At 46.6% G+C, this 26,204-nt stretch overlaps 1 protein-coding gene across 1 annotated transcript in view; it reads right to left on the bottom strand.

Moving 5' to 3' along the window:
* The window catches only part of TEKT3 (tektin 3), a 130,397-nt gene that overhangs the window by 37,682 nt on the left and 66,511 nt on the right, over window positions 1-26,204 (bottom strand). The window contains exons 4-5 of the mRNA XM_078650860.1: window positions 12,691-12,761; window positions 11,570-11,713 (exon numbers count right to left, since the gene is read on the bottom strand). Coding sequence (XP_078506986.1) covers window positions 11,570-11,713; window positions 12,691-12,761 — 215 coding nt within the window. The remainder of the gene's footprint in view (window positions 1-11,569; window positions 11,714-12,690; window positions 12,762-26,204) is intronic.

Here is a 26,204-nt window from a genome sequence, read left to right as displayed (position 1 = left end):
GGTCCACTCAAGACGCCATTTTGAGTCCACCGCGTGGGCTTGAATTAGCCAAGGCTTTGTTGCCCAATCCTGGGTTCTTCGACGCCGACAGCTTCATCCATCGTGGGACAGCTCGCCTCTCCATCCTGGTCGCCGACAACGCCTCCTGGTCCGTGAGATCTGCAGAGCACAGCGTCGCCCACTCACCTAGTCGAGGTGACTACCATCCGGTGCCCTCCTGGTGCCCACTGACTACTGGCTAGTAGTCACGAACTTGGTCCCCTCTGCTTTCAGGTGTCATCCATCTTCCAGATCCAGGCTTGGATCACTTCGAACTATCTTCACTGGTCACCTGCCAGCATCTTTCTTCCAGGCTCCTGGTCCGGCAACGAGGATTCCCGACGTCTTTTGAGACCTATGCAGCTGCAGCCCCTGGGCTAGGTAACTTCGGCATTTCGGTGCCCCAGCATAGCCTCACTATCCAAGGGTCAGGATCCACTGTCGTTTTCTCCCTACCAGGTCGGGTTAGCCCGTGAACACTAACTTTAGCGTTACTAGCTACCATAGACTTTGTCCCGCATCCCACGTGAGAGTGCACACTCTGCACCCGAGTCCCCTAGGCCTCCTAGAAGTAATCTAACGATTCCATAGTCAAGTCCTAGCAATTCCAAAGCCTATTAGTACTGTACTTACCTGCTAGTAATTTCGCATTCCACTTTTAAAGTATATGGTTTTTCGTGCCCCTCGGGCATTTGTGTATACCGTGCTAACTTAAGTATTTTCGTAAGAGTTTTGTTGTGTGCCTAGCACCCTGTCCTCATAAAGAGTACAGGGTTGTTGTGATTCTAATAAATACACTGTTTATTTTCATAACACTTGTGTGGTGTCCTTTCACTGGGTGTTCAAGGGGTAATGTGATGGTAAAACAGCTGGCTTAACACGCCCTCTAGAGTCTTAGCCTTAGACTGCTCGTATCCATGCTACTAGGATAGCTGGTCTATAAGGTTGACTTACAACCAATCATCAATAAGGTTTGTTTGGACTGATATATAGTGATCACTAGAATAGTGAACACTGCACATCAGGCCAACTTCTCACATTGGTGAGCAGCGGTTGGGATTTGAGCTTGCTGTTGTTTTACCACACATGCCCTAAGAATATCTTGTGAAAGATCACATAAGTACTAAAGGTACATATAACTTAGCTTAGAATACTCTGAGTTCTACTGAACCAGCTGTTGTAGCTCCTAGGGCCTAGCACACCCTAAACTACAACTCTAGCAAGGGATCAGTAAGCAAACACATAGTGTAGGTAAGTGCACCACTTGCACCTCACTAGAAAAGCATGTCTACCCAGGGAGAATCTACTGAGACTCCCCTGGTCAGTGTTGACCCTCCACAGGTCACTTCAAGATATGCAGCTCTCAGTTTCCAGGAGATGAGACAAGTCTGTACCTCCAGGAAACTGAAGCAGGGGTCTAACCCCACCATTACCTTTCTGATAGGTCTCTTAGAGACATATGATGCCAGAAAGATTTCTCAGTTACATGAGAATATGCCAGCCTTAGAGGGAACCTCTGGGGATCCAGACCTCCCCAACATTGCCAATGCAGTTGGGGAGGAGGAGGATCAGGAGGAACTCTCTGGGGATGAGGTAGACAAAGGTCTTGAGGTAGTCAGAAGGCTAACCAGGGCCAACTTAGACCTACTTGGGGAAGGATCTGGGGGACCCCCAGTACTGACTCTAATGAGGCCTAACCTTGGAGTTAGGAGAGATAGATCTCCTTCTAGGGACTCCATTAGATCTCTGCACTCTAATGCCTCTTCTCAGGGGAGAAGGAACTCTCCCCAGAGGAGATTGACTTCCCCTCAGAGAAGAGAGCATGAAGCAAGGATGAGACAAGCTAGACTGAGGATTGAAAGGGAAGAACTTGCCCTGGCCAAAGAAAAGCTTGCATTTGCTAGAGAGCAGCAGATGAGTGGGTTAGCTCCCACTGGTGGCAGCAATCTCCCAAGAGAAAAAGAGAAGGGTTTAGATACTAAACACCTGACAAAGATAGTGCCCCCCTTTAAGCAAGGGGATGACATCCAGAAATGGATGGCTGCTTTGGAGAGGGCCTGCACTGTGCAGTGCATTCCCCAAAGTCAGTGGGCAGCTATACTGTGGCTCTCCTTTGATGGTAAAGGTAGAGATAAGCTCCTCACTACAAGAGTGGAGGATGCTAATGATTACCAGGTCCTGAAAAATGCACTGGTTGATGGGTTTGGCTTAACCACTGAGCAGTACAGGTTGCTGTTCAGAGACACCCAGAAAACTCAGTCTCAGGACTGGTCTGACTTTGTTGATTGTGCCACTAAGGCTTTGGAAGGCTGGCTACTGGGTAGCAAGGTTACTGACTTCACAGGATTATATAATCTTATTATGAGAGAGCAAGTCTTAAATAATTGTCAGAACCAGTTATTACACCAGCACCTGGTAGACTCTGATCTGACCTCTCCACAAGAATTGGGTAAGAGGGCAGACAAATGGGTCAGAACCAGGATTAGGCCCAAGAACCAAGGTGGTGACCAGAAAAAGGAATCAACCAAGCCTCAAGAGAAGGGTGGGAAAAAATCTCCAGATCAAACCACATCAGGGCCCCAAAAATCCTCTGAGGGGGTGGGTCCCAGAATCCTTCTAATAACCAAAAGAAACCTTATTGTTATCCCTGTAAACAGGTGGGTCATTTGAAAACTGACAGCAGTTGCCCAAAGAATAACAATAAGGAGAACATACCCCCAAGTAACATTCCCAAACCTCCTGTTACTACTAGTAGTAATCCCCCAGGTGGTGGGAGTGCCCCCAAGAATTTGGGTGCATTTACTTTGGGAGTTCCTGGGGACTCTGGCCTAACCAGGTCCCCAAACGTAGATACTCTTGTCTGTGAGACTGGCATGGGGTTTGCCAACTTCACAACTTGTCCCAACACTTTGGGCAAGTACAGACAGGAGCCCCTCATCAATGGTATAAAAGTTGAGGCCTATAGAGATACAGGGGCTAGCATCACTATGGTGACTGAGAGTCTAGTCCCCTCAAGGCAACTTTTACCTGGTGCCACATACCAGGTGACCAATATTGATGGAGTACAGAGAGATCATCCCATGGCAGTGGTCAATCTCAGCTGGGGAGGTGTCACTGGCCACAAGAGAGTGGCAGTGTCACCAAACTTGCCTGTAGATTGCCTACTGGGGAATGATTTAGAGCTCTCAGCCTGGGCTGAAGTAGAGCAAGAAACCCATTTTAAAATGGTAAACATCCATGGTAAGGTTAGTGGGGCAGTGATAGCCACAGCCCCAGTCCAAGATATCCTCCCTGAACAGGTCAGGAGGGCTGTGCCAGTCACAGCCCAATCTCAGACAACTTCCTTCCCAGAACAGGTTGTCAAGGCTGTGATGGTCACAGCCCACACCCAAACTGAGCCCCCTCCTGAAAAGGTTGGGAGAGTTGTGATGGCCACAGCTCAAACTCAGACAGATGATAGTGTTGTGAAGCCTGAAACTATGGATCACTCCACTCAGACAGAGAGCATTGAGGAGGAAGAGAAATCTCCCTCCCACCAGACTTTAGGAAAGGGTCAGCCTCCTCAGGGAACTGATCTGACCCCTTGTGAAGAAACTGCCACAGAGGTAGTCAGGCCTAGCCTGGCAGAACCCCTGATGTCAGTGGACCCTTCCAAGGTGGGACCCAGTCTGGAGCAGGTAACCTGCCCCTCTCTACCCTGCCTCAGTCAGCCCAGGGCTGTAGAGGTCAGGGAGGCCAGTGTTGGACCCCAAAGGGCCCCCTGTCCAAAAGAATCCCCCAATCAGCAGATTAAGGGCACTGAAGCTAGCAGTCCTAGCCAAGTGAAAATAAAACAAACTCCTGAGGGATCCCCCTTAAATTTAGTTAGGGACCTCCCACAGATGGACACTGTTGGGCACAGCCAGACCTGGGACCTAAGGGCCCCAAACCTGACCTGTCCCTCCAGTAAGCCAAACAGAGGGACCCAACCTCCAGCTGTAGGTAGCCAGAGGTTGACCCTGAGAGCCCAAAACAACTCAGTCTTGGAAAGAAAGGCCTCTATGGTGGAAAATGATTGGAGGAAGCTGAGCCCAAAATTAGTGGAGCCTCACTTCAGTACTCCATTTCAGCACCAGCCTTTTCCTTTGCCAAAACACACCACAGGTAGAGATTCCCTATGGTGGAGACCCTCAGATACCCTTAGGGTGAGGGATTGCTTAGTGGACCATGAGATAGGGGGTAACCATGCCAGTGCTGGTACTTCCTTATATGGCCACTCAGGCCATATAGGCTTACCTGGCAAGGATAGCCTTATCTCCTTTCGTTTGGGGGGGGTTATGTAGGAAGGTAGATCCCTGACTATGGTTGCCCCCAACTTTTTGCCTGGTGTTTTGCTGGTTTTCTGACTTAGTTGACCTGGGGCCCTACTATTCAGGACCCCAGGCCTACTGCTCTCTCTGTAAAATGGATTCCATGTACCTTAGGTACATATCTAATTGGATACTGAGTCACCTTATCAGTCCCTGTACAGAGTACCTTAGGTGCCCAGGGCATAGGTGTATCCAGGGCCTACCAGGGGCTGAAGCATGTATTATGCCACCCCTGGCTGGCCATCCAAAACTGACACAACTGGCTGCACGACAGCTGGGGCAAGGTGGTATAATCACCCCTTGCTATAGATATAGTATACCTATATCTAAACCTAAATGGACACACAGATCTCCTATCAGTCACTCCTATGGCAGGCCTTAACAATCCTGAAGGCAGAGTGCTTGGAATCGTGTGAGATGGTGCTCTGGCATGAGCTGAGCCTGTCTGCGGCTTTCGGGATCTATCCCTTAGCCGTTTCCATGATATCGCATACCATATACTCTTAAGTGCATTATAATCCTCGCGGTTATATGCCAACTCTGGTATCGCTTTATCAAAACATGTCGAGTAAGGTGTCATACGAATTGGAATACTAACCCCTCGCCAATTCTGGCGACGGGGTTAGCATTCCACCCTTCTAGAGGGACAAGACATGTATGTAACCCCTAACCCCGGTTAAAGTCCAACAGAGCCTCAGCTCCACAAAATGGATGCTGCCACCGAGACACAAGTCTGCCCTCCTGCTGCTGGGAGTCCTCCCAGAGCAGGAGATAAGGACAAAGGGTTTCCTGCCAGGGGCGGTGCCAGCACCGTCCCAGACAGGATTTTGTGTATCCTAGGTAGGCAGGGCTTCAGAGGAAGGTGACTGCAAGTGGCACCCCGGTGCTCACTATGCATAGGCCGGCTTGAACCAGTTCCAGGGACACTCCAGACCCTGAGCTGGGGAAAAGCCCGCCAAGGAAGTGGGTGTAACCACCCCCCTCCTGGTCCCACCCATAGGGCAGGACTTAGTCGCGTGCCAGCCCCTTTTCCCAGATAAAGGTAGGAGCAGGCCCCCTTCCAAATTAGATCATCTTTGGAATCAAGACACGACTTTCTGCGAAAGGACTTCAAGATTTCCTTCTTCAAGATTCTCCCTTGTGACTAAGGAGTAGTCACCCTGCATCCGCAGGCACCATCGCAAGAACACTGCGGTCTGCTGTAAGTCCTTCCTCCGGAATCCGACTGCCCAGCTCGACAAGACCCGGCTTCCCTGGCACCTCCGACCTCTACTCACCTCTACAGCCAAGCTGAGAACCGTGAGTGCGACGAGACCTCAAGGGACCGACTATTGCCAAGACTGCACGACTTCTGCACAGCAAGCCCGCCGAGTAATTTCCTGGCGAGTGCTTTGGGGTCCGAGAAGCCCCGACCCTGAGCAGCTCCAGCACCGAAGAGTAGCCCCCCAGCATCTCCACGATCGGCGTGGGGCCCTTCTGCTTTTTGCTGCTCACTGCGTTGTTTGGCTACTAGCCCGCTGGCTTGTGGCCTTCTGAACGACGCCCGACGACATCACTGCTGCTAGTCTGGTTGCTCCAGACTGGCTCTTGCTCCCTTCCAGAAGAGGAGCACCCCGGACCCGCCTGGTCCACTCAAGACGCCATTTTGAGTCCACCGCGTGGGCTTGAATTAGCCAAGGCTTTGTTGCCCAATCCTGGGTTCTTCGACGCCGACAGCTTCATCCATCGTGGGACAGCTCGCCTCTCCATCCTGGTCGCCGACAACGCCTCCTGGTCCGTGAGATCTGCAGAGCACAGCGTCGCCCACTCACCTAGTCGAGGTGACTACCATCCGGTGCCCTCCTGGTGCCCACTGACTACTGGCTAGTAGTCACGAACTTGGTCCCCTCTGCTTTCAGGTGTCATCCATCTTCCAGATCCAGGCTTGGATCACTTCGAACTATCTTCACTGGTCACCTGCCAGCATCTTTCTTCCAGGCTCCTGGTCCGGCAACGAGGATTCCCGACGTCTTTTGAGACCTATGCAGCTGCAGCCCCTGGGCTAGGTAACTTCGGCATTTCGGTGCCCCAGCATAGCCTCACTATCCAAGGGTCAGGATCCACTGTCGTTTTCTCCCTACCAGGTCGGGTTAGCCCGTGAACACTAACTTTAGCGTTACTAGCTACCATAGACTTTGTCCCGCATCCCGCGTGAGAGTGCACACTCTGCACCCGAGTCCCCTAGGCCTCCTAGAAGTAATCTAACGATTCCATAGTCAAGTCCTAGCAATTCCAAAGCCTATTAGTACTGTACTTACCTGCTAGTAATTTCGCATTCCACTTTTAAAGTATATGGTTTTTCGTGCCCCTCGGGCATTTGTGTATACCGTGCTAACTTAAGTATTTTCGTAAGAGTTTTGTTGTGTGCCTAGCACCCTGTCCTCATAAAGAGTACAGGGTTGTTGTGATTCTAATAAATACACTGTTTATTTTCATAACACTTGTGTGGTGTCCTTTCACTGGGTGTTCAATGGGTAATGTGATGGTAAAACAGCTGGCTTAACACGCCCTCTAGAGTCTTAGCCTTAGACTGCTTGTATCCATGCTACTAGGATAGCTGGTCTATAAGGTTGACTTACAACCAATCATCAATAAGGGTTGTTTGGACTGATATATAGTGATCACTAGAATAGTGAACACTGCACATCAGGCCAACTTCTCACAGATTCCCACTATTAACTGTATGTTTATATGGTTACATTTCATAAAAATAGTGGATCTCCATGCTATTATGGTGGCAAGTTATGCTGTGAAGTATCTGCTGCCATCAGCTGCTGCCAGAGATATTTTGAGGTAGAGCTGCTCGTTCTTACCATATTGATGGAAAGAGATGCCTTGTTGGGTGAGTGTAATTCTAAGAAGCTCAAAGGTAAGGTTTTAATTTTTATTGGAGTCAACATCCATGCATTTAGAGGGAAGAGGATCCCGAGGTGTTCATTGATATTGAGGAGCCCATAGGACCAGGATAATTCCTGTCCTAGAGCCAGACGGTTACCTATGCCAGACAAAGTCAGAGTTGCCCTTTGGAAAGACAGGTTACAAGCAGGCCATGATTGTAAGAGTGTAGCTAAATCGTGGTCACCGTGAGACATGGAGTCCTATTTTGGTTATCCATTTAATAACTCTGAAGCAACTGGGTGATGTCATAAATATTGGCTTAGACAAATTTGCTGATCCTGGCTATAGATGAGCTAGTCAGGGGCTGAAATTAATCATACGAGAGAATGGCGTGGAGGTACATGAGGTTTGTTAGTATGGTGTTTGCAGTGAAGATGATGTATGTGGTTGTACTGAAATTATGGATGACATAATGACATAAAGTGCGCGCGTATCAAGAGAGAGAGAGAGAGGACTAGAAAGCTAGTCTGAGTCCCCGTAGTTTATATGTGTTATCAAAAGAGACTTGCTTAAATATGACCAATATTGTTAGGACTCTGATTAGATTTGTCTTAGGCACCTCGTTGGTGAGTTCATGAAGCCCTCACCCACCAACCTGGTTGGTGGCATGCTTCATCATCGGGCCCACCCAGTGACACCTAATGTGTCCCGGGTGTGCTGCGACGCCTGATTACAGCGGAGCTGGTATTTTACTGAGAGTGCAGTGTGAGGTGTAAAATGAAGTGTGAGTTAAAACGGCTTGACGAGGGTCCCAGTACCCAAAGGTAAATTAAATTTTAATAACTGGGCCCCCGTCAGCGGTTAAAATAAGGCTTGGGGATGTTTAAGGGAGGCGAGTTACTACCTCCTACATCCATCAGTTGGTCGACATGTTTCAGCCAGTGCCTTAAACTAAATCTGGCTTTCCTCAGGACCTTTTTAAAAAAGAGTGTAGTGCAGGTTAAAAAGGAGTGTAATCCAGGCTATGTGTTACACTCACTAAGGTGTTTCTCTAAGTGTGAGAGGGAGGATTCCCTTCTCATATATGCCTGTACCGACAACATTGAAGACATAGACAAAACATGTAAGAAGAGGAGAGTCAAATAGGCGTTTTCGCCACATAGTCATATACATAGAATGCCGAATCTACAGTGCTGAGTGGGTAGACTACAGTCGGCAAAAGTGTAATGGCACTGGTGGTACCATTATTGTGATTATCACAAATAATTGGGGGTGGTGTCGCTAAAACACGGGTATCACACATATGCATGAGATACAAAGTGTGATGGGGTGTAAGTAAACACTCTTACGCTTAGATTTTGCAGCCAATGCTTCCAGGAGTGAAGCGGTAAGGGGTTGACCCTGTCGGGAAATAATGTTGGCCACTGGGAGTTAGAGACCTGTAAGGAGGGAAAAGCGCTTACCCAGAGATTGTTGCTTGGAGGTTGTCATACTCACAGCTTTTCTGGTCAGAGCCTGCCTTGTACCTGTTGCACCGTCCTCGTACTCTGGTAGAAAGAGCTGGAGTTTCTTGTTCGTTTTTATATGCTTGCTAATTGGATTAACTATCTGCACCTGTAGCTGGGAGTAAGAGTAGAAAGACTACCCCGGGTGTGTTCCTAGCTGTCTGCTCATTGGCAGTGGAAAGACACTAGTCTCTAGCACATGTGCGGTGCTGCTTGGGTCTATTGCGCATGAGCGGGGTGAGACACTAGTTGGTGGAAAGACACTAGTCTCTAGCACATGCACGGGCTGCTTGTGTCTATTGCGCATGAGCGGGGGTGAGACACTAGTTATTAGTGCAGGTGCGCGGTAGAGTATGTGTTGTGTTGAAGTATGCAATCTGCCACTATCAATAGTGCGGGCATGGAATTTCAAGGAGGTGCAATGAATCATCACAGGTTGCTGTAGGAGCGGGAGGCTATGGCTGGGTATGGCAACTAGTCACAACCCGATATGGGTTGGGCACGATTAGGGGTGGTAGCCTCAGTTGAGTGGGAGTTCATAGGTCAACTGGGTTGAATGGGTACTAGTAAAGACCTCTGTATAGAGGTTTACGTCAGCATGTGACTGAGTTCCAAGGGATCGCATCGTTCAGGCCATTGATGTGTGAGGAAAGGCGATAGATCCAATGCTGTTCTTTGCTCATCAGTCTTCTTTCATTGTCTAATGCCTACTCAGGGATTTGTACGATGACTGTCCATGTGAGGTCATTGGGGGTATGGCCATGGGTGATGAAGTGGTTGGTTAATTTACTGATGTTTTTCTTACACCTAATGGTGCTTCTGTGCTCAGTGACCCTAGTGCGTATTTTGCGGGTGGTCATGCCGATATAGCGGAGACCACAGGAGCAGGTGATAAGGTAAATCACATTACGTGAATTACAGTTGGTGTGGCTGCGTTGTGTCTACACCTTGTTAGGTTCTAGGGTTAGAGTTTTGGTGTGGGTGGTTAAGTGACACACACTGCAATCATTGCAGGGGTAGTGTCCAGTTACTTTTGGTAGGCCCCATGCATTCAGAATGGTGTTTGGTTCTTGTGTGTTATGCGTTTTGGGACGGGTGTTAACTAGTTGGTCCTTCAAGTTATTGCTTCTCTTGTAAGCAAAACGCGGTATGTCCCACTGCCTCTGGCCAGAATTCAAGATCTTCCAGTTCTTCTTAATGAGTTTGGCTACCTCATTGGAGGCTGTGTTGTACGTAGTGACGCAGGTGATAGGTTGTTCCTGCTCCTCTTTAGCTGTGGTTTCAAGGAGGGCCTCTCTATTCTGGTTCCTGGCCCTCTTCCTAGTTTTGGAGATGATGGCTGGTGGGTAGCCCCGGGCCTCCAGTTTCTTGAATAGTTCAGCGGACTGTTTTTTATAGTCTGCTATATCACTGCAATTCCTGCGTATACGTAAGAATTGCCTGAAGGGAAGGTTCTCCCTTAGCGGGCGTGGGTGGAAGCTTGTGAAGTGGAGTAAAGAGTTTCTGGCCGTGGGTTTATAGTAGGTTGTCGTGGTGAGTCTGCCATCTTTGACTGTTATGTTTAGGTCCAGGAAAGCAAGTTGGTTTGCACTGATAGTGCTGGTGAACTTCAAGTATGGGTCCCTGCCGTTGAGCCAGATGATGAATTGATCCAGGGTTGAACTCACCAACGAGGTGCCCAAGACAAATCTAATCAGAGTCCTAACAATATTGGTCATATTTAAGCTAGTCTCTTTTGATAACACATAATGACATAAAGGACTTTTCTTGCAGAGTTGTGAATGTGTGGAATTGGAGGAGGAAAATGATGTATGGGAGGAGAGAATTGACACAGTTCCTGAATACTTCAAAGTTGGCATTATTTTAATTGCTGGATTGATGGTGCTTTTTAGTTAGCCGTCAAACGTTCCTAAATTGATTTGTGTTTGTGATCATAGCAAGCTAATGCGAAAGATTTGAGATTGTGTTTTTGTTTTGATTTACACCACGCTTTTCAGTTTTGTGCCAGTGTCATGGAGTTAAGTTCTTTTGTTTACCTGAGAGCCGACAGATAATATTTCGGTTTTCTATGTACGTGTGGGGGTAGGGTGTGTATGGGTTTGTTAGGGACTAAACAGAGGTGGCGTTTTTTTGCATTGCATGGTTGAGATATATGAGGGGCGTCTTCCAAGGTACAAAACAAAATATAAAACTAGACTGAGGTCTTCCCCTATGATTTTATCCGTACTGGAAATAGTTTTCAATTATTTTTTTCGTTCCGATGAGGAGTTACTAACCTTGGAACTGGACGATACATTAGCTGCTAGACACCATGTTCCCCCCTCAGGCTCCTATGCAGTGATAGCACCACAGGTGCTGTGACACCTGCCTGAGGCAGAGAGGGGTGCACACTCTGGGGAGATGTGATGTTGCGAGTAACAACCGACGATGGTTGCAGAACAGTAACATATCTGTGACCCAGGGTACCCAAAGAGAAAATATGGCATGAAGCTGCTGTGGCAGGCCCTGGAGCTAGAATGGGTTTGCTGATCCATTAGAATTTTCAACGTTTTACAAGTGAATATCCCTTTTAGTGCTTCAGTACTTCAAAGCCCCGGTCCAAATGCATTTTATCTTCATAAAAGTGGCAATATAAGGAGAGAAAACTGTTCTAATCAAACACAAGTATTAACTGTACCTCCATTTTATGACATCACATCATACATGGAACAAAACGCAGTGCATCTCCACCTTGCCCACCTCTCTGAAAGGCTAAATGATCACTTTGTACCTTTGTGGCAAGAGAGTCTGGACACTTACGTTGCATCGATGCGCTCAACTCCTCTGTAGTAACCAATGCCATCGGAAGAGTTCCTGAGGTGCTGGCACTTGTCATCAATCCGGTAGGCAGTCTGCTTGTCCCCGATATCTCGTTCTAACTCGTGCTGCGCTGCCCTGTTTGAGCTAAGATACAAACCATGCATTATAAAAATTAATGACTGCTTGACTGCAATTTAACATTACAAGGTGTTGATCACTGTGGCAACTCATTACACCGGTTGAGCTTGTCAACTGTGAAATAGAGGTGCACACAATGCTAAGGTATGGTTGAGCAGTTAAATTATAGTTCCCAGAGAAATGAATGGGCTAGCTGGCTAGTAGACAGCAGCTGAGTGAGGAGTAGACAGTGGTATCTTATAATCCTTCAGTACCTCAATTTAGCTTGATAGTTTTGGGGTCACAGTGGGAAAGCTATTGATGCTGTTGAACTCCACCCTTGTTTGCTCAGTTCAGAAAGAGGAGGGTTCTAGCATGGGTTGAGTGCCTAGTTTTAAAGATAGTTCAATTGAGGGTTACACTATGTTTCTTGCCCTTAGAAGATCATTTCTTTGTATACTCTATTGCTTTTAATCCCTGTTCAGTATTAACTCAGCGGTACTAACCATCTTTACTCCTGCTTCAACCCTGTTCACATCCAGCACTGGCATATTGCAGTAATTTGTGCTGCCCACATCTGGGATCCTATCCGGAAAGGAGTTATTCTCAATTATTCAGTCCTTCTTCATATATATCTGTCCAAATGGAAGTGTGGATTCATCTCTAGAGATGGTGTATTCTACAAGCAAGACCTGAACCGATTATCTACACTAGATGATGCAACTGATTGTATATGGTATACTACAGGTAGAAACTGTAGTGATTGCGTCCTCCAGTGAATTGTTTTCAAAAGGAAGGGTTGTGTTTATTTACTCATCTTTACTCTCGGCTATATTCATCTTTAGATTGTTGAAAAACATTAGGATAACTTTGTTTTCACTTCTTAGCAAGGTTCTCTACTCTTACTTAGTAGTTTCAAGACACTGATCCATAGCCGTAGAAATACAAATGAAAGCCACCTGGTAAAGAGGTACATACAATGAGGAGAAGAGGAGATTTCTTACGCAAGCTGAGCAATGACTTTTTCCAGATATCTTCTCATCTTCTCCTGACAGGCCTTGATGATATCCACCTCCTAAATAAATCAACCCAATCAAACAAAAAAACATTAGTGATTTTCTCCTGTGACTCCCACTAACAGGTGAAAATGTACTGCTTTTGAGAATTCCCAAACTTACCCCTGCCTTGAAAGCTGCACCAGGCGCAGATTTCCATCTGCACTACATGGAATGTCATGTTAGATATTCCTTGTTCTCCCGTAATTCTACAATGCATAGTTGTACATAATGTACAATTATGCACTGGGGAAATGAAGCCCAATTTGCAAATGCACAGTTTTTTCCTTTTCTTTTCTTTTTCCTCCCTTAAGAATATAATTTTCCTAATGGAAAAATCTGTTTCCTTAGGCCTCCACATCAAGTTTAGAGGTGATTAATTCCCCTTCCCACCCTTGAAGAGTGGTTACCTCACAATTGTATCACAGTCTGCGAATATCAAGGAAATTATGAGTTTATGAGCATAGATAAACTTTAAAGGCAACCCATGCATTGATCTGCCAACTCCCCACCATGGGTTTGTGGTTTGCTAGACCTCCACATCAAGTTTGGAGGTGATCAATTGCCCTTCCCACCCAAGAAGGAGGGTTACCCAACAATTGTCATCAGAGTCTGTGAATTTCAAGACATTTATAAGTTTAGCAGCCTTCACAAACTATAAAGGCAAACCATGTATTGATCCATCAAATCCCCACCATTGGTGTGTGGTTTACCAATTAAGATTCTTTGCAATTATGCCGTGTTTCTACACCATTATTACAGAACAATCTGCAGTAGTAAACCATTTACTGCTGTCAGGAAGCCTTCTGTGAATTTGTGACAGGTGTAAATGATGCAGTTTTCATCTGTATACGTGTACAGCTCCAAATTTACAATTAGAGCTAAACCTTTGGAGATAGGCTAACCATAAGTAACTGTCAGAATGCACTGGAAGAAAGTGTGATTGGATTGGTCTGTGTCACAATGATGCTTTTGGTAAAAGACAATGATGTGGGGACCAAGGAGTGGAGCTCTAGAGGGGGTTATGGGACCACAGGGGCACTACAACGCGGCCGTTTCCACGCACACCATAACCACACATGTGTTACAACTCATGCATGGTTACAACGAGAAGCCTTTACCACGCATACCTTTACTACGAAATATGTAGTAAAGGCATGTGTGCTAATGTAAAAAAAAAGGGGGGGAGTTTGTGGGGTCTCCCCCCCACAAAAAAAGTGTGGGTTTAAAAAGAAAAAAACGCATCTGTTTCTGAAAAAATCAGTGTCATAAGTGGAAAAGGAAAAACACATCCGCTTCCTCTTAATGACGTACAACTTCATCACGGAAAAAAAAGGAGAGGAGAGGTAAGGAGGAATTTTCGGGTGGTGTAGCGGAGAGTTAAATTAAAAAAGTACATTTTTAGGATGAAAATCCTTTAACATGAAAATACCATTTACATGCATACTTTTACAAGGAAAATCGTTGTAAAAGTATGCGTGTAAAAGGTATTTTCGTGGTAAAGGAACTGCGTGGTGATTGCATTCACGTTGTAATGCATGCGTGGTAAAGGCATGCGTTACAATGGAATGCGTTGTAAAATCATACAACCACATAGAGCAGGCTGTAGTCATGTTCTGTCAGTGACTGCATGGAATCTGAAGTCTCTGTTGGAAAGGACTGTTTCCAAAGTCCTCTTGGACAATGAGAGTTTGCTAATGGGCTTTAGATGAGGGTTAAAGATTGTCACTTGAACGAACAACGCATTTACATGGCTTTGTTTCTTTGCCTATTTCACTTTAATTATACTTGAATGACCCCCTGGAGTGGATCAGATGAGATGTCATCCCGGGAAACAATGCAGGGACAATTTCTGCAGGTATTCTGTCGGCTCACTCCTGAAAGGCTTGTATGGCATTACAACGCGGGCTTTTACCACGCGTGCCATTACAACGCTGTTTTTACAACGCAAGTCGTTACAAAGACTTGCGCTGTAAGCGCTGGATAGTGGAATAGTTTAATTTTCTATTCCAACTCCAGCCCACGTTACAGTAGGGAAGGTGTTGGAATAGAAAATTAAACTATTCCCTATCCAACAGCGCCCTCCAGCGCAAGTCGTTGTAACGACTTGCATTGTAATAGCAGCGTTGTAATGGTAGCACGTGGTAATACCAGCGTTGTAAAGGTTGTTCCCCCCTGAAAGCTCTGTGTTTTATATCATTGGGACAATGTGGGGCCAAAGAGGACTTATGAGTTATCAGTTTATTATTGGTCATTCTGAATTTGCTCATTCAGTTAGGATACGGATCCTCTGAAATGTCTGCTCTTCTTTTTTTTTAACGCATTTTGGGGTCTATTCACATTGCTTTTTGCACACGCACAGTCAGCCTGAACATAAAAATAGCCTTTTTTCTACTGTAAAACCACTGTTGCTGTTCACAAACATTGGTTTTACACTTGTAAAATGTTCTTCTATTGCATAACATTATGTAGATTCCTCTGATTGAACTAGGGGTTGGAGGACAGTGTGAGGATGCACTGGGAAGTTTGTGCACACCCATAGCTCACATATCAACGACGTTGTACATCCGTATTCTGGGTAGAAGTGTAGGGGAAGACGTTTCACTATAAGGAAAACAATTTTCCACATGGAGAGAAAAAATGTAAAATATTTCTATTATCTCATGCGAGACTAGGGTAGGGGTACCTTCTCAGTACATTTGGCGCTATTTCTCAATTTTTTTAAATTTTTTTAAACGTTACATTATGTGTCACAGGTGTCCTGATTATGGTCCAAATCAGGAAGGACTGCTTATAGCAAAAGGTGCTGGGCCTAATGGATTGCAGCACATAGCACAAGAATACATTTATAGGGTATTAGTTTCACTTCTATAAATTCAAATTAATTTTAAATCTAGTCAATATGTAGTAGTACAGTGGAATGTTTCACAGCAAAAAAGTGAGTAGCATCAGATGGTACATCATAAAATCAAATGTGACACAGTACCACGCTCTCTTCAAAATTGCTTTGCCTGTGGCTCCTAGGTAAGAAAAGACCCAGTAAGTGACTGGCAGGCTCAAACGTGTAGTTGCCTATAGGGTACCTAGCCCACGTTAACCATTCAAAGCATGCATGCGCTTGACATGAGAGTGACTCTGCAGGCTTTTCACAGGCACTAGCCAGTAGGATTTCACCAAGATTGTAAAACAAATAAGAAATAAGCTGAGAGATCTCTTCCAGAGCAGACGCTGGCCAAAATGTACCATTATTGGCAAATGCAACACTGTACGAAAATCTGCAGCACCAGATTGTGCGAGAGGCAAATTAAACAGTGCTGTATTTACCAAGCAACTGTGCCAGCGATTTCACTGCCTGGGCTCCAGCTCGATACACTTTGTTCATACAACGCTAAGCATGATGCATGAACACGGTGCAAGTGCAACAGAGCAGTGTTCAAGGCTGGTTTTTAGCATGGGCGAGCTGGGCCCACGCCCAGGGCGCTGAACTTCAGAGGGGCGCAGGAGCAGTCTGCAAACATATCATGCAGCACTCACTCTCCCTCTAACCTGGCTCCAGTCAGCCCATCCTGCAATTAATCGTCTGTTTTCCTTACAGAGGCTGTACGCACCTTTATTTAAGATCATCTCCCCCTCCCAGCAACTTCACACCTCCACCCACTGGGCCTCTCACCTTCAGTTTGGCACCTGCAGGAATGAGCTGGATGTGGATAGTCCAAGTGAGGGTGGGGAGAGGGGAAGGCCTGGCCAATGACTACATGCGCTCCTATCCACTCCCGTAGAGGCATTCTACTCAAGAGCAGCGAGGAAGACGAAGTCGAAAAAGAGAGAGCGAGCCAGGCAGGGAAGGTCTCAGGCGAGAGCACCCACATTTCTAATTACTGTTTTGTAAATGTGGTGGTCTTCTCTCTGGGCAAATGTTTGCAAGTACAAGACAAGCATTAGCAAAACCAATAGATCTCACCTATGGAAGAGGTATAGGCTTTGCCAGTATGTTTTATCCATGTTGTACACCAACTGTTCAGCGTGGCTAAAAGTTAGTGGGGAAGTGGAGTGTTGTAAAGTGGAGTGGAGTGTCGGAAAGTGAGGTAGAGTGGAGTGTTATGGAGTGGCGTAGAGAGTCATAGAGTGACACTGAGAAGCGTACAGTAGGGAAGATTTAAGTATTGTGGAGTAAGTGGAGTGTCATGGAGTAGCATAGAGTGGAATGTTGTAGAGTTTTGTGGCGTGGAGTAAGTAGAGTGTTATAGAGTGGAGTGCTGTAGAGTTTTGTGGAGTGTCAAAAGGGAGTACAGTCTTTATAGAGTGATAGAGCATAGAGTAGAGTTGAGTGGCATAGAGAGGAGTAGAGTGTCAGAGCGGAGTCGAGTTTGTAGAGTGGAGTGGCATAGAGTGGAGCAGTGTAGGAGAGTGAAATGGCATAGAGGAAGTGGTGTAGAGTAGTATGGAGTGGTATAGCGTGTCAGAGTGAAGTGGAGGCAAGTGGCTTAGAGTGGAGCAATGGAGTAGAGTGGAGTAATGTATTGAAGAATGAGTGGAGTATAGTGACATGGAGTGGTGTAGAGGGAGTTGCGTCAAGTGTCATAGAGTGGTATAGTTTCCCACAGTGGAGTGGAGTGTTGTAGAGTGGAGTGGCATACAGCGGAGTAAAGTGTCAGACTTGAGTAGAGCTTAATGGAGTAGAGCCTCATAGAGTGGGGTATCGTGGAGTGAAGTGTTGCAGAATGGAGTGTCGTAGAGTTGACTAGAGTGAGGTAGTGTAAAATATAGTGGTGAATAGTAGAGTGCACTGTCTTTGACTAAAGTGGTGTATAGTCCATTGGTGCAGAGTGCAATGGAGTAGAGTAGATTGGTGTAGAGAAGATTGCCGAGGTGTCGAGCGTAATGGCAAAGAGTGCAGTGTGCAGAGTGTAGTAGAGTGGCGTAAAGTCCAGAGGCATAGAGTAGATTGTTTCAGAGTAGAGTGGTGTTGGGAAGGTGGAGTGGTGTGGGTAGAATTGAGTGGTGCAGGATAGAGTGCAGAAGTACAGAGAAGAGTGGTGTAGTGGCCTGGACTAGAGTGGTGTAGCATGCACTGGTGTGGAAGGCAGTGTTTCAGAATAGAGTAGAGTGGCGTGATGCAGAGTAGAGTGTAGTGGCGTAGAGTACATTGGCGTAGAGTGGTGTAGAGTTGAGTAGTGCAGTAGCATAGACTGCAGTGGGGTAGAGTGGTATAGAGAAGTTGGGCATAGAGTGCAGTCTTGCAGTGTGCAGTGGCATAAAGTGCAGTGGTATGGAGTGCATGGGTGCATAGTAGAGTGGGGTAGAGTGCACTCTCATAGGGTAGAGTGGTGTAGAGTAGAGAGGTGTAGAGTGAGGCAAAGAGTAGAATGGTGCAGAGTAGAGAGACACAGAGTGAGGTGGCATAAAGTGCAGTGCCATAGAGTGCAGTGGGGCACAGTAGATTAGAGTGGCATAGAGTGCATTGGCAAAGAGTGCATTGGCGTAGAGTGCAGTAGAGTAGGGTGATGCAGAGTAGAGTGCAGTTGCATAGAATGCAGTGGCTTAGAGTGCAGTGCCACAGAGTAGATTGGCGTAGAGTGCAGTGTTGCAAAGTAAAGTGTCGTAGAGTGCAATTATATAGAGTATAGTGGTGTAGAGTGCATTAGTGTAGAGTGCAATGGCATAGAGTGGTGCAGGGTAAAGTGATGTAGAGTGCAATGGTGAAGCGTGAAGTGGCGTAGACTGTTGCAGATTATAGATGTGTTCAGTCCAGTGGTGCAGAGTAGATTTGTGTAGATTGCAGTGCTGCAGAGTGTATTGGTTTTGAGTAAGTGCTGTAAGGTACATTGGCATAGCGTGCAATAGAGCAGCACAGAGGTGAGTGGTGCAGTGGCATGGTGTGCAGTAGCATAGAGTGAAGTGGTTTAGAGTGGCCTAGAGTACAGTGACTTACAGTGAAGTCTTGCAGAGTGCATTGATAAAAAATGCAGTAGCATAGAGTGCAGTGGTGCATGGTAGAGTGGGGTTGAGTGCACTGCCATAGAGCATAGTGGTGCAGAGTACAGTGTTGTAGAGTGAAGTGGTGTGGAGTGCAGTGCCATAGAGTGCAGTGTGCACAGTAAATTAGAGTGATGTAGAGTGAACTGGCGTAGAGGATAATAAAGTAGAGTGCAGCGGCGCAGAGTAGAGTGGCACAGAATCGAGTGGCATAGAGTGCAGTGGTGTAGCGTGCACATATTTTGCGTAAAGTGGTATAGAGTGCATTGGCATGGAGAACAGTGGCAAAGAGTGCAGTAGGGTAGAGTGGAGTGGCACAGGATTGATTATAGTGGCAAAGAGAGGAGTGATGTAGAGTGGAATGGCGGAGAGCAGAAAAGAGTGGCATAGAATAGATTTTTCAGAATAGTGTGAAGTTGCAGAGATTGCAGTGGCATACAGTGTTGAAGAGCACAGTGGTGCAGAATAGATTAGAGTGGCTAAAAGTGGATTGGCATAGAGGTCAGTGGCAAAGAGTGCAGTGGTACCTAATACAATAGTATGGAGTAGAGTGCATTGGCACAGAGTAGAGAAATGTAGAGTAGTGTGCAGTGACACAGTGTGGATTGGAGTGGAGTGGCAAAGAGTGGTGGAGAGTATAGAGCAGTGACACCGTTTGGAGTGACGTGGAGTGGTGCAGTGTGGAGTTGTGCAAGATAGACTGAAGTGTCATGGAGTGGGGCAGAATAGAATGGAGTCAGGTTAAAGTAGAGTATGCATGGTATGGTAGCGCACTGACATTGCAGACAACACATCTTCAGTTGAAATGAACTTTAGATTTGCATAGACATACAGTTTTACTTACAAAAGTATACAAATCACAAACGACAATGTGAGGAAATGTCATCACCTAGTGTATTGATTTGTTTTGCTCGTATTAAAATATTTGTTTCCACCACACTTCAGAATTGCCAAAAATTTGCTTAATTTGTGCTTTCCATATTCTGAAATATCTGCACAGTTAATTTATAGACATTTACATTTTGTTTTGTGCTAGAGAAAAAATAACACAGTACAGCATACCCTGAGTAGCCAGCATGATGGTCACATAAATCCTCTCACTTTGAAGTCAGAGAAAGAAAAGTAAACACCAAGTTCCCTGAAAGACAGAGCCTGACATTTGATCTCTGTCTTTATATACTCAGTAAATGTGACAAGACAACAAGAAGATGTAAAGGCCTGTTTACAGAAAATTAGTTCTGGTGGAAGGATACAGTAGAAAGGATTTGGACATGGGAAGGGGCAAACTCGAGCTGGACAGTCTAAAACAAATAAAGTCAGCAAATAGAAAGCAAGCAAATGTGAGTTACAAACCATGAAGCCAATGGTAAGCAAAGGGTGAAATGCATTCCCAGGGATGCTTTCCCAGACAGCTATGCTGTCTGGTATGATCTTTGAACTAATTTGTCTTAGATGACTAGTGTTATTTTATTAAGTTATTTGGTTTCTCTTCGAATTCTAATGCTTTCAGTTTTGTTTGTCCTCCAGGGGCGACTCTTCCACTAGGGCGGAGAAGCATCGCCCCTCTTCTTTCTCGCAGTATGAGAAAGCCAAAACATAAAATGGTAATAACTTTTGGTTATTACCATTTTATGTTTCTTACTGCATTGCGGGCGGGTGGGTGGTCGGAGCTATAACACTACAAAGAATCTTTGAGTCTAAAATGATAACAAAAATAATAGAGACAACAGCTAAAATAAACCCCAGGGGATATCCCTTTATTAGAACGAAATCCTTCACCCACCAAAGGTAGCATGTGTCATTATTGGGATTCTCCTCGTGATGGGAAAGCCTAGTCCCGCCATGGGCTACAACCCCATCTCTGAGAGGGAAAATCTCAGGGATGTTTTGTTCCTAGTCTTTTTTTTCCTAGTCTCGGCTGTACTAAATCCAATAATGAGAAACTAGGTGGGGTAAGGTACGCAGTGCATAAGAATCTAAAGTAGTGAGGAAGTGAGATAAAACTAGCTACCAGTTACGTAATAGAACTTTATTGGCTCGTCCTGGGGCCAGGATTAAAACAAAAAGCTGATGAGAAGAAAAAGGTCTACATGTTTCAGCCTATTGACCCTCCTTAGAGGTGGGTGGAGCTGCCCGGGCAGGGCAGGAGTGGCTTGCCCACTCCTGAATGTGCATGACTGGTTAGGTCGGCCCCCTCGGGCCGCTCAAAACAGGCATGTGCACTTTGCACTTCTCCATTGCAGCCTACATGGAGAACATGCCATCGCCTAAAGCCCCTGGCTGGGTGGCGTCCCGACCAATCACAACGCTCCATGGGAGCATTGCGATTAGGAAAGGGGAGGAAGGCTGCCCGCTTCCTGTTCCTGCCAGAGGCAGGAAAGCAGGAGCAGTGAAGACGCGGAACCTGGGCCGGCAGAAAGGTAGGTTTTATTTTATTTTTATTATTGACTCCCCACTCCCCGTGCAACCCCTCCCTCCACGCGAACCCACGCTGGCCCCCCACCCGTAAGCTATGCCGGCCGCTACTGTTGTCGTCACGAGACTACAAGTACCAGGATGAAAAAAAACGACATGGAAGAGGTCGCCAAATATGATTCCAACCCAGGTCGCTGTTAGAGCATAGGCCGCCCCTGGCAGTGTCTTGCTCGCCTTTCATGCTCAAAGGTGAGCATCCAGGACAGAAATCTACAACCAGACAATCAACCGCCCGAGGGAAAATTGTGCAATATGTGAACTTTTGAAGACATTACACTTTTTACCTAACATATTGAGCAGTGTACCCTTTGCCAATTATTGGGAAGTGTTTTTATTTGGTTCTGGTGTTCGACATAGAGTCAGTTTGCGCCACTTTGAGCAACTTTAGTTGATCTTACAAAACGTAGAATTTTAGGGGTCTTTTACACTCACTTTGCATAGAGCAGCAGGTGTTTTTCAGTACGTAACGCAATGTTGTTTCAGTACTACGTCAACAGCTACTTAACAATTTCGCTAGGTGTGAAAGTTGATTGACGCTGTTATCTGCGCCTCTTTGCATAACGCGTTAATGTTTAATAAATCTTAGCCTCTGTCTTCAGTGGTGATTTCAGCCCTGATTTTACAAATCTGAATTAAATCACAGTAAGTAACGTACAGTGCCCACCATACGTTTGAGGTGTATTCTGGCCCCTTCTGCAAGGTGCTGTCGTATCCAGGTAACTATTCACCAGTACACTGCTCACCTCGGCAGGCGAGCTCAGAGTATTTATAGAGTGCTTAATGAGGACATCTCCAAAGGCCCAGCCAGACACCGTCAAAGCCCTCAACGGGTTATTTCCCAGCAGCCCAAATAATCCAGTCTCTTCAGAGAACTCCGGTCATGGACAATTTCATAAGAAAATATACTATGGGCCTCCTTCTGAGTGACTTGGTAACCCCGTTTGTGGGCAAAAAAGTAGTTTTGGGCACATATTTCTACCTGCTAAGAAAAGGTGGATATGCTGTGAAAAGAGACCAGATTTCAGTAAAACATGACAGCTTCCAGCCCAGGCTCTCCATAAAACATAACATGAATAAAGAAACATGTTATGGAGCTCAACGTCTTTGGGAGCAACAGAGAAATGGGTGTGGGGGAGTGGTAGGGGTGGAGAGCAAAGCAACTGGGTGTGGGCAACTGAGCAGTCTAGGCCAGGGAAGGGGAGGCCAAGAAAAATTTGCCAGGGAGGAGCGGGGACAGCAAGGTGGTGGTGAATGAGGGCGCAAAACAGACCACATAGCAGACAGTAGGTTTCGGAGAGCAAAGCAGCTCATGAGGAAGAGAGCTAGTGAACACATGCACTCTCATGGAGTGCTGAAAGAAAGAGAAACAAACATTGGCAAAGTCAATAGGTCCCGCCTATGCACGTGCTATTGGCTTTGGCAATGTGTTTTAGCCATATTATACACCAGATTTGCTGCTGTACTGCATGTCTAAAAGTTAGTGGGGAGGGTGGAGTAGGGTGATATGTGGTGGGGTAGCCTGGGTTAGATGGGAGTGGAGTATATTGCAGTGGGATCGATTAGGGTGGATTCTACTGGGATGAATTAAAGTAGACTGGAATGGGATAATAATAATCCACATTTGTATAGCGCACAATCACCCGTTAGGGTCTCTAGGCGCTGGGGGCCGTCGGGAAGATTAAGCAAGCTATTGCCCAGAGTCGCATGGTGCTGGGCTAATCTGCCGCCGGAGCCGGGGATCAAACCCTGATCCCCAGATTCCAGCGTCAGTCGCCCTGGCCGCGGCGCCACACCTCTCCTCTATAGATTGGTGTAGAATAGAGCGGATAGACTGGAGTGGGGTTGAGAGGGGTAGATTGAGGTAGAATGGAATGGTATAAATTGTTGTAGAGGGGAGTAGATTGGAGAAGAGTAGATTAATTAGATTGTAGTGAAATGGGTAACTTGGAGTAGGGTAGATTGGGGTAGATTTGAGTTGAGTGGTGTAGATTGGAGTTGAGTGGGGTAGATTGAGGCAGGGTGGAGTAGATTGGAGTGGGGGTAAAAGAGTGCAGGGGGTAGATAGAAGTGATGTCGATTGGAGTGGAGTGGGTTGGAATGGGGTAGATTGGGATACATGGAACTGGAATGGGTTAAAGTGGAGTGGAATGGGGTAGATTGGAGTGGAGTGAGGTAGAAGGGGATATATTTAGTGGTATGGGGTAGATTGGAATGGTTTGGAGTGGAGTGGGTGGAATGAAGGGGTAGATTGGAGTGGGGTAGATTGGAGAGAGTGGTGTAGATTGGAGTGGGGTTGATTAGAGTTGAGTGTAGTAAACTGAAGTGGAGTTGGGTAGATTGGGTAGAGTGGAGTGGGGTGGGGTAGCTTGGGGTGAAGTGGAGTGGAGTTGGGTAGATTGTGGTAGACTGGGATGGACTGGAGTGGAGTAGATTGGGATATGCTTGGTAGATTGGAGTGGGGTGGAGTAGATTGGAGTGAGATAGATGGGGTTGGAGTGTAGTTTTGTTGGGTAGAGTGGGGATGGGCAGGGTAAAGTGGGGTGGATTGGGGTGGGATGGTGTACATTGGGGTGGAGTGAGGTGGGTTGGAGTACAGTGGGGTAGATTTGGGTAAACTGGAGTTGTATAGGGTAGATTGGGGTAGTCTGGAGTGCAGTATGTTATTTCGAAGTGGGGCAGATTGAAGTGAGGTAGATTGGAGTGAAGTAGATTGGGATAGATTGAAATGGGATAGATTGGAGTGGAGTGGATTGGGGTAGAGTGGAGGGGGTACATTGGAGTGGGGTTGATTGGGTCACACTGAAGTGGAGTAGATTGGGGTAGATCAGAGTGGAGCAAAGTAGAATGAGTGGAGTGGGGTAGGTTGGAGTGGAGTGGGATACAACGAAGTGGAGTGGGGTAGATACGATAGAGCATGGTGGGATGGATTGGGGTAAATTGAAGTGGAGTGGAGTGGGGTAGATTGGAATAGAGAGTAGTAGATTGGAGTGGATTGGATTGGGCTAGATCGGGGCAGATTACCGCAGAGTGGGATAGAGTAGGGTAGATTGGAGTGGAGGGAGGTAGACTGGGGTAGATTGGAGTTGAGAGGGACAGATTGGTGTAGATTGGAGTGGAGTGGAGTGGAGTTGGGTAGATTGGGGTAGACTGGGGTGGACTGGAGTGGAGAGGAGTAGATTGGGGTATACTGGAGTAAATTGGAGTGGGGTGGAGTAGATTGGAGTAAGGTAGATAGGGTTAGAGTGGAGAGTTGTGGGGTTGATTAGAATGGGGTGGGGTGAAGTGGGATGGATTGGGGTGGACTGGGGTACATTGAGGTGGGGTAGATTGGAGTGCAGTGGGGTAGATTGGGGTAGCTTGGAGTGGAGTAGTGAATACTGGAGTGAGGTAGATTGGAGTGGAGTGAGGTAGATTAGAGTGGAGTGGATTGGGATAGAGTGGAGGAGAGGGGGGAGATTGGAGTGAGGCTAATTGGGGTTCACTGGAGTGGGGTAGATTGTGGTTGATCAGAGTGGAGTGGGGTAGGTTAGAGTGGAGTGGGGTAGATTAGAGTAGTGGAAGTGGAGTGGGGAAGGTTGGAGTGGAGTGGGGTAGTTTGGGAGAGATTGGAGTGGGTTGGAAAAGATTGGAGTGGGTAGGGTGGGGTGTCTTGGGATAGATTAGGGCACGTTGGGATGGAGTGTCAGAGTGGGGATGATTGGAATGCAATTGGGTAGACTGGAGTGAAGTGGAGTAGATTGGAGTGGAGTGGAATAGGGTAGATTGTGGGTAGAGTGAAGTGGAATGGAGTAGATTGAGGTAGATTGGAGTGGAGTGGATTGGGGTGGATTGGAGTGGAGTGGGGTAGAGTGGGGTATATTAGTTAGATGGGAGTTGGGTAGATTGGCGTGAGGTATATTAGGGTGAGGTGGAGTGGGGTGGGTAGATTAGATCAGGATGGAGCGGGTGGAATGGGTAGATTGAGATTGTTTGGAGTGGAGTGAGGTAGATTGAGAGAGAGTGGGGTAGATGGGAGTTGAGTGGAGTAATTTGGCATAGATTGGAGTGGAGTGAAGTGGGGTAGATTAGAGTGGAGTGGGGTAGACAGGAGTGGAATAGGATAGATTAGATATAAGTAGGGTAAATTTGAATGGAATGGGGTATATTAGAGTGGAGAAGAGTGGGATACATTGGAGTGGAGCGGGGTAGAATGATGTCTAGAGGAGTGTGTAGATTTGAACGGAGTTGGGTAGTTTGTAGCTGAGTGGGATAGATTGGGGTGAAGTGAAGTGGGTTAGATTGTGGTAGATTGAAGTGGGGTAGCTGTGTTAGATTGGTGTGGAGTGGGGGAGACTGGAGTTGGAAAGATTGGATTGAAGTGCAGTGGGGTTAGATTGGGGAAAATTGGAGTGGAGTGCGTAGATTGAAGTGGAGAGGGGTAGATTGGAATGGAGTGGATTGGGCTCGATTGGGGTAGATTGGAGTAGTGTGGGGCAGACTAGGGTAGAGTGGAGTGGGGTTGATTGGTGCAGATTGGAGTGGAGTGGAGGTGATTGGGTAGATTGTAGTGGGGGAGAAGTTTGGAGCAAGGTAGATTGGGGTGGAGTGTTTTAGGGTAGCCTGGAGTGGGTGGAGTGGACTGTAGTGGATTGGGGTTGAATGGGGTAGATTGGGGTGGAGTGATGTAAATTGGAATGGAGTGGGTAGACTGGAGTAGATTTTAATGGAGTGGGTAGGTTGGAATGGGGTGGAGTAGGATAGATAGGACTGGAGTGGGGATTATAGTTGAGTGTGGTATATTGTTGTGGAGTGGGGTACATTGGGGTAGATTAGAGTGGAGCAGGGTAGATTGGGGTAGAGTGGAGTGGGATAGCTTGGGGTAAATTGGAGTGGAGTGTGGCAGATTAGGGTAGAATGGGGTGGAGTGGGGTAGAGTGGAGGGGAGTGAGTGTAGACTGGAGTTGAGAACAGTTTGATAGATTGGGGTAGATGGAGTGGATTGGAGTGGGGTATATTGTAGTGGAGTAGGGCAG

This window comes from Lissotriton helveticus, chromosome 7, assembly GCF_964261635.1.
Source record: "Lissotriton helveticus chromosome 7, aLisHel1.1, whole genome shotgun sequence".
Classification (NCBI taxonomy): domain Eukaryota; kingdom Metazoa; phylum Chordata; class Amphibia; order Caudata; family Salamandridae; genus Lissotriton; species Lissotriton helveticus.
The sequence above is the reverse complement of the archived record's forward strand: the minus strand, read 5'-3'. Positions and strand labels throughout refer to the sequence as shown.